Consider the following 8,101-nt stretch of genomic DNA (forward strand, 5'->3'; position numbering starts at 1 on the left):
TATTAATATGTAAAATTAATAATGAAAGCGAACTAATGTGTGCATTGTGTAAAAAATTCAAACAATTGACAAATATTTAAAACAAATTATCGTTATTCATAAATTAAATAAATTTACTGATTTCAGTGTTACCGTTTGGCTGTTGTTTTGCACTAAAATATTTGAATTTTTTTGTTTATGTATAAATATGAACTTTTGGTAACACTTAAATTTTCATACAACATTCGAAAAACATATGTAAAAATGTTGTAGGTGTTGTACAAAACATTTATATAGAAATTATCAACAACATTTGTACAACTATTGTACATTCAGACGACTTACAACTCATACGACTGTACAACGTCAGTTGTGAATTGAACAATTGTTTTTTGCTGTATTATTTGCATTTTTTGTTATTTCTCTATCTTATACAATTAATTTTTTCCGAATGCAAAAGCCTCTATCTTTTCAAATAACACTATGCAACAAACGAAGGCTTTTTGAAAAACATATGATTATGACAGTATACGTTCGAGTCTGCTACCAAAGGGTAGTAAAATCCTATACTCAGTTTGTCCATTTTGGTGACCAATTTTTTTGTATGGGCCCCAAAATCTGTGGACCCTCAAAAAATAGTGTCATCAGTTTTTGGCCAACAGCTAATTCAGACTTGCTGATAGCGCTTAACTTTATATGTCAATAATATAGTTAATAGTCCGCCAAAAAAATGTTAACATTTTTTCCGCAAAAAATTGCTTTTTCGTGCACTTTTTTTTGAAAAAATATAGGAAGAACAAATTTTTTTTTTTACTTTTTTATAATAACTTCCAGGGACTCCTTATTGTTCACTAACAATATTTAGCAAAATTGTAGCTACTGTAAAACTGAACATCTCTTGTGAACATATCAATGCAATCTTAACTCTAAATAGCGCACAAAAATCACTTTGCACCTTAAACATTTTCGTTTTTTACTATTTTTTGACGCTAAAACAAAGATTTTTTGTTAAACAAAAGTATGTTCAAGTGTATACTTCTCTATTGTGCTGCAATAACGAAACATGGGCAAATCATTATCGGTATGATCAGGGCGCATCACGTTACCCAATCTTGATCACGCAACAGCGGCTTGATTCAAGATATGAAAAAACATTAAAATTTTTTAAAGTGGGCAAGGTTTGTGGAGCTTCTGCAGAGTAAATATAAGCTTTTTTATAAGTTTTTTATATCGGTGGAAACCTTATGACTTGTAGATTGACATTTAGTAAAATTAAATAATTTTATGAATTTTTCGGTCATCATTTACCTTAAAAACTAAAAAGATTTTAATATGGTGATTTACCATCAAGAAAAATATAAACTTTGAATTAATGTAAAATTTTAACGGTTACAGACATCACAATAAAGTTTGGATGTAATATAGATCTACAACATATAGGCCTATACAAATATGAAGAGCTCTTGAGGATCGGTGCTTTGCGTTTTCAGAATTTTTTACTCAATCCTAAAATTTTCTTTCAAAATTGGCTAAGTTTGGTTAGGGCTGTTTTAACCCTTTAATGCATATCGTTGCCAATTGTCTACATTATAGTTCCACTTAATTTTAGACGAATATAAGCTTGATTCTAATTCAAATTCTAATTCAGAAAAATCAAATGGAGTACGAAAAGTTTCAGCTAACGAAATTCTAAATCAAACTAAAGTTAAATGCAATATAATAAATAAAACTCAACTAAATATTTGATACTTTATAGAAAAATAAAATTAAAAATCATGCATTTAAGGGTTAATTGTTTTTTTTTAAATTTTCTAAATATAAATTTTTTTTAAATTAAAAAAAAAAAAATTTTAATTTTAAAAAAAGTTTTTAATTTTTTTTTTTTTTTAAAATTCGGGTTAAAAATTTTTCCGATTTTGACCCATTGTAGGTCCAACTTATATACGTCGTTGCAAAGGTCTTTGAAATATCTATCATTATATATCCATATTGGGTATATTAATGACTTAATAATCCAGATATAGGTAAAAAATCGAGGTTTTTTCCTCATATCTCAGCCATTTGTGGACCAATTTTGCTGATTTTATATAATTCTCCAAAGCATATCTGACAGAATTATTGAAGATTTGGATACCGAAGATATCAGGGGTCTTCAGAAAATTGATTTCAACAGACAGAGATAATTGTTATCACGATGGTTTTATTTTCTATAGAATTTTATCGCAAATATACGTCATATATAAAAAACAAATTTCGACCTTCCGTAGGCCCATCATATATAAAATGCGAAAAAAAAGATCGAGCAAAATTTAAAAAAAAGTAAACCTAAATATCTCTTGATCTAAAAGAGATAATCTACAGATTTAAGCATAATTTTTGTAGACCTTCTCAAGGACTATCTATATTTTAAATTACCTTAAAGCGCAAAATTTTCTAATTTTTTTCGAGTGTATTTATGTAGTTAACAATTTCTTAGTCTTGCAGTCATAATCCCACACTTGTTTACTTAAATTAACCACCAAAAAGCAATAGAAAGACAATTGTAAACGCGTTCAATTTTAAATGTCGTCTTAATTGGATTTAAATAATTAGTAGCAACTTGAACAGCTACTTAAGACAAGACAATTTGTATATAAAAGGAACATCTTTTTACAACTGAAACATGACAGTTTGACAACAGTTCGTTGGTTTATTAACGTAGAAACGGCAAAGCGGTTAACACAAAGAATTTAAAAGGAAAATAAATCAAAAATAAAGTGTAAAATTTACCCGCTAAAGAATAAAACGCTCAAATTATGGGAACAAAATAAAGTGACAGGACGTAACGTATAGTTTTGATAGAAATATTTCTATACTCTTTCACTTGTAACATCACATTCAACTGTAAACGTTTTCCGAAAACCCATAAAATATGGCTACATTTAATCCTCCCTCGTTCGCGTATATGCGTGGTGGTCGCAATGTCAGTTTGGCCGAGAGTGTACCGGCTGATATAATGCATATGGTGGATCCCTACTGGTATCAGTGGCCACCCATGGAACCGATATGGTTTGGCATCATCGGTTTTATTATAACCGTCCTGGGCATTATGTCGTTGAGTGGTAATTTTATTGTGATCTATATTTTTACATCCGCCAAATCGTTGCGTACACCCTCCAATATGTTTGTGGTGAATTTGGCATTTTCCGATTTTATGATGATGTTCACCATGTTCCCGCCCGTCGTTCTCAATGGCTTCTATGGCACTTGGATTATGGGTCCGTTCTGGTGCGAACTGTACGGTTTATTTGGTTCACTCTTTGGCTGTGTATCGATTTGGTCAATGACCTTGATTGCCTACGATCGTTATTGTGTCATAGTTAAGGGTTTGTCGCGTAAACCGTTGACCATAACAGCGGCCGTTTTACGTTTGATGTTTGTGTGGAGTGTGTGCCTTACATGGGCCATTTTCCCCATGGTCGGTTGGAATCGTTATGTGCCCGAGGGTAATATGACAGCGTGCGGTACGGATTATTTCGCCAAAGATTGGTACAATCGCTCGTACATCATTGTGTACTCCGTGTGGGTGTATTTTATGCCATTGTTAACGATCATCTTTTCGTATTGGCACATCATGAAGGTGAGTAGTGGAAGAGAAGATTTTATTTGGTTGGATCTATTAAAAAATAGTGGAAAATATATCAACGAACACTGCAAGAAATTTGTGTCATGTGAGAATTGTCAATTGATTTTAAAAAATATAATAGAGTAGTTTTGACTTACCTGCCTTTCACTTAAGAGCATTTTGCATATAAGTGCACAAAACTTGTGTTTTGTATATTTATTTACCAAACTCCATATAAATTCGTTAATTTAAGTGCATTGTTCATACCTGCACATTTAAGATAAGTGCATAATACTTTTGGAAGCTATAACTGGTTTTCATGAAAAAAATTTCATTTAGCTGCCTAATACAAAATTAAATCAAAACAAATAAGAAAAATACGATTTTGAATGAAAAAATATGTTGTACACTTCTTAATAATTTTAAAAGTAGCTAAAATATCAATTTGACGTTATTTTTAGACGGAAAAATCTCAAAGCTTCGTGTAAATTATTTGCCGTTAGCTGCTTTTTTGGGCAGTAAACTGTAAATGAGCAGGTAAGTGCATTGAGGTTAACTGCATTTTTAACTTACCTGCACAAAATTTCGTGCAAAGGTGATTGTGCAGGTAAGTCAAAATTACTGTAATAACCATTAGGCTGGGTCGAATTGTATGGATGATCAAAAAGTAATAAATCGTGTAGCAGAAACGCCATAGGTCTAAAATCAAATCCTATCTTGCGCATTTCGTCTTTTATCCAATAAAAAAACTGTTAAAAAACAAGTATGAGAGCTATATTCGGCTGAGCCGAATCTTATACACCCTTCACCAAATTATACATCAAAATACAAATTTTAAATATTTTAAGGTAAACTAAATTTATTTTGTAAATTTTTTTTCGAATTGTTATTTTAAATTTTAAAAAAATTTGTTTTTGTTTTTTAAATTTTTTTTTTTGGTGAAAAAAAATTCAGGTTAAAAAATATGTTTTCCGATTTTGACCCATTGTAGATCCAACTTACTTGGTCTTATATACGTCGTTGCAAAGGTCTTTGAAATATCTATCATTAGATATCTATATTATCTATTTTAATGACTTAGTAATCGAGATATAGATCAAAAATAGCTAAACATCGAGGTTGTCCTGGTTTTTTCCTCATATCTCAGCCATTTGTGGACCGATTTTGCTGCTTTTAAATAGGAAACTTTTCGAAAGCATGTCTGACAGAATTATTCAAGATTTGGATCCCGAAGATATCTGGGGTCTTCAGCAAATTGATTTCAACAGACAGACGTACATTGCTTAATCGACTCCGCTATCTATATGGATCCAGAATATATATAGTATATATACTTTGTGGGGTCGGAAAATTATATTGCAGAAATTACGAACGGAATGACAAACTTATGTATACCCTTCTCACGATGGTGAAGGGTATACAAATAATAATAACCAAACATTTTATTTCATAACCAAATTTGGGTTGCTTCCATGGCCTAATACAGAGAATGTAAATGGTATCAATTTACCTCCAATTAGTCCAACGCACAGAGGGATGGCTTCATACATATTTTTGCAAAAATTATAAGGAGTGGTCGTAGAGCGCTGACATTTTGTGCCGAAAATTATATGGACCAAACTAAGAAATCAAAATCGACCACGCCAAACGCCCATACAATCCAAATAGATTTTTTCGCATAAAATGTGTCCTATCCAAGTAAAAGTCTTGAAATTTGGTGCATATATTTTGTGAAACAAAAGAAGAACATATGCTAAGTGTTATTAAAATCGGCCATGCCCACCGCATACCGCCCATGCAATCCAAATGCAATACATTTTAGTGCAAAAATTTTAAGAAGTGGTCGTAAGCATTGAAATTTGACACCGAGATTTAAATGGACCAAATTAAAAAAAAAAATTAAATTTCATCAAAACCGTCCACGCCCCAAAGCCCACTGCACATACAATCCAAATTGATTTTTTCACATAAAATTGTTTATATCCAAGCAAAAGTCTAGAAATTTGATACATACATGTATTGAAATAAAAAAGGAACGTATGCCGAGTTTCAATAAAATCAGCCACGCCCACCGCCCACGAAACTCAGAAATAAGAATAAATTTTTTTGATATTTCGTTTATTATTCTATAAAAAATTTTAAGTTTTCATCCTGTTCCGAAAACTTCCTAAAACTTTTTTTTAATCGAAATAAGAAAAAAACAGACTTAGAATCACTTTCTGAGCCGATTAAACGATGTCCGTCCGTCTGGTCGGCTGGCTGGCTGTCCATGTAAACCTTGTGCGCGGAGTACAGGTCGCAATTTTGAAGATATTTCGATCAAATTTGGTACATATTATTTTTTCGGCTCAAGGACCAAGCCTATTAAATCAAGGACCAAGGCTGAAATCGGTCCATTATTTCAACTAGCCCCCATACAAGTGTCCTTCCGAAATTGGACTTTATCGGTCATAAATGTTTAATTTATAAATGTATCTCCACAAATTGCGCTCCAAATAAGTTTTGTATATACAAAATTCATGTCACCAAATTTTGTTACGATCGGTCCATAATTAGTCATAGCTCCCATATAGACCCGCTTCCGAAAATCACTTTAACGTGCATAAATCGCTTAAAAATGTTGGTATACTTACAAAATTCAACATAAATAACTTTCATAGAGACATAAATCACACCACCTAATTTCATGGTGATCGGTCCATAATTGGTCATAGCCCCCATATAAGGCCCATTTCCGAAAATCACTCAAAAATATAAATTATTGAAATTTTAAAAGAAAAATGTTTTTGATCTTTTACTTAGTGTAGGGTATTATATGGTCGGGCTTGACCGACCATACTTTCTTACTTGTTTTGGTTAACGTTTCATCCTCCTACGTCCTTTTGCCGAGGCCTTATCGTGCCTTATCTTGGTTCTACGACCAGTATTTCGATATGTTACAAACGGAATGACAAAATTAATATCCCTGCATATTTGTGGTTTTAGGTATAATACAAAACTTCCGCATTCCTCAATTGTAAAAGCATGACAAATACACTTCATACACATGTACAATTTACTTTCAAACCCTTTCAATTAAGCGACTTAAAAATAAACTGTTGATGCAGTTTCCTTCATTAAATATTAAATTAAAATTAACCTAAGCATTTCTCTGTTTAAAATCCATTACCCGCTTATCAGTTGCGATGCATGCCCAAACCTTTGTTAATAAAATAATAAAACCACACAACAGACATTCTACAAAATATCAAAATATTATTTTTAAGGCAAGATTTAGTTTAATTTCGTTTGTCGTTTACTTTACAGGCCGTCAGAGTGCATGAGCAGGCGATGCGTGAACAGGCGAAAAAAATGAATGTTGCCTCACTGCGAAACAGCGAAGCGGATAAAGGCAAATCAGTGGAAATAAAATTGGCCAAAGTGGCACTTGTTACCATTTCGTTGTGGTTTCTGGCCTGGACACCATATACGATTATAAACTATGCCGGCATATTTGAATCGATGGCCTTGTCACCGCTCAGCACCATCTGCGGTTCGGTGTTTGCCAAAGCCAACTCAGTCTGCAATCCGATTGTCTACGGTTTAAGGTAATATATGGAATTTAATGCTGTATGTGTTATGAAATCCTAATTTTTCTTTTTTTATTTTGGTTGTCATTTCAGTCATCCCAAATACAAACAAGTCTTGAAAGAGAAAATACCCTGTTTGGCTTGTGGCAAAGATGACACGGCTTCTGATTCAAGAACACAAGCTACCGCTGAAATCAGTGAATCGGCAGCGTAATTTCCTACTTTTCTTCTTTCTTAAAATTAATGACATTAATGACAATTATGGCGCGTTAAAGGACTTAATGATTTCACAAACTCTTATTTATTATATTTAATTTTAAGTAGTATTTACTTAGTTTGTAAAAAGAAATTAACAATTCCTATGGACTCAACGAAGTGATCTTATGCTGTGTTTTATGGTTAAACTCTTTAAGCGTATAAGAATGAGAAACTAAAAATTTTTAAAAAAAATCTATACAAAAAAATATATATTTTTGAAAAGTTAACTAACTATACTTATGAAAAATATAACAAAACAACGAAAAGTTTTATGCAAATTATAAAAAAATACAAAAAAAAAATAAGAACAGAAATAATAAAGAACAAAGCAATTGATACAAAATCAAATTTTTGTTAAAACTTTAATGGGTTGCATAAGATTGAACTTTACACTACTGGGCACTGTTATTGCTTACTGAGTAGCAAACCTCTACAGGGAAGCGTTTTGTTGCAACTCCTTTGGTTCATTGCCATCAATTATCTGCTCATGGAACTTCATTATATGGATGATGTTGTTGTGGCTGTTTCTAAAAAAAAACCTGGCGACTAGGGTTTGGAGTTTCCAGGATAATTTTATTTCCAGGAAAACGGTAGCTTCGCTCGGTAGCTATTAATAAGTTTTTATTCGTATGGGAGGTGCCACACCCATTGCACCTATATAGGTCAATTGTGAATCTAAACCAATGATGTT

The 8,101-nt window shown here is 32.1% G+C and overlaps 1 protein-coding gene across 1 annotated transcript; it reads left to right on the forward strand.

Moving 5' to 3' along the window:
• Nucleotides 1-2,665: 2,665 nt before the first annotated feature.
• Nucleotides 2,666-7,758, forward strand: Rh6 (Rhodopsin 6). The gene is made up of 3 exons (XM_065513635.1): nt 2,666-3,598; nt 6,890-7,170; nt 7,246-7,758. The coding sequence occupies exons 1-3, from the start codon at nt 2,891-2,893 to the stop codon at nt 7,364-7,366; spliced, it is 1,110 nt and encodes a 369-aa protein (XP_065369707.1). The 5' UTR covers nt 2,666-2,890; the 3' UTR covers nt 7,367-7,758.
• The last annotated feature ends 343 nt before the right edge of the window (nt 7,759-8,101 follow it).

This window comes from Calliphora vicina, chromosome 1 (assembly GCF_958450345.1).
Source record: "Calliphora vicina chromosome 1, idCalVici1.1, whole genome shotgun sequence".
In the NCBI taxonomy this organism is placed as follows: domain Eukaryota; kingdom Metazoa; phylum Arthropoda; class Insecta; order Diptera; family Calliphoridae; genus Calliphora; species Calliphora vicina.

Coding starts and splice junctions, on each gene's coding strand:
- Rh6 (XM_065513635.1), top strand. CDS start 2,891: ATGGCTACATTTAATCCTCCCTCGTTCGCGTATATGCGTGGTGGTCGC. Junction 3,599..6,889: donor CGTATTGGCACATCATGAAG/GTGAGTAGTGGA, acceptor TTTACTTTACAG/GCCGTCAGAGTGCATGAGCA. Junction 7,171..7,245: donor CCGATTGTCTACGGTTTAAG/GTAATATATGGA, acceptor TTGTCATTTCAG/TCATCCCAAATACAAACAAG.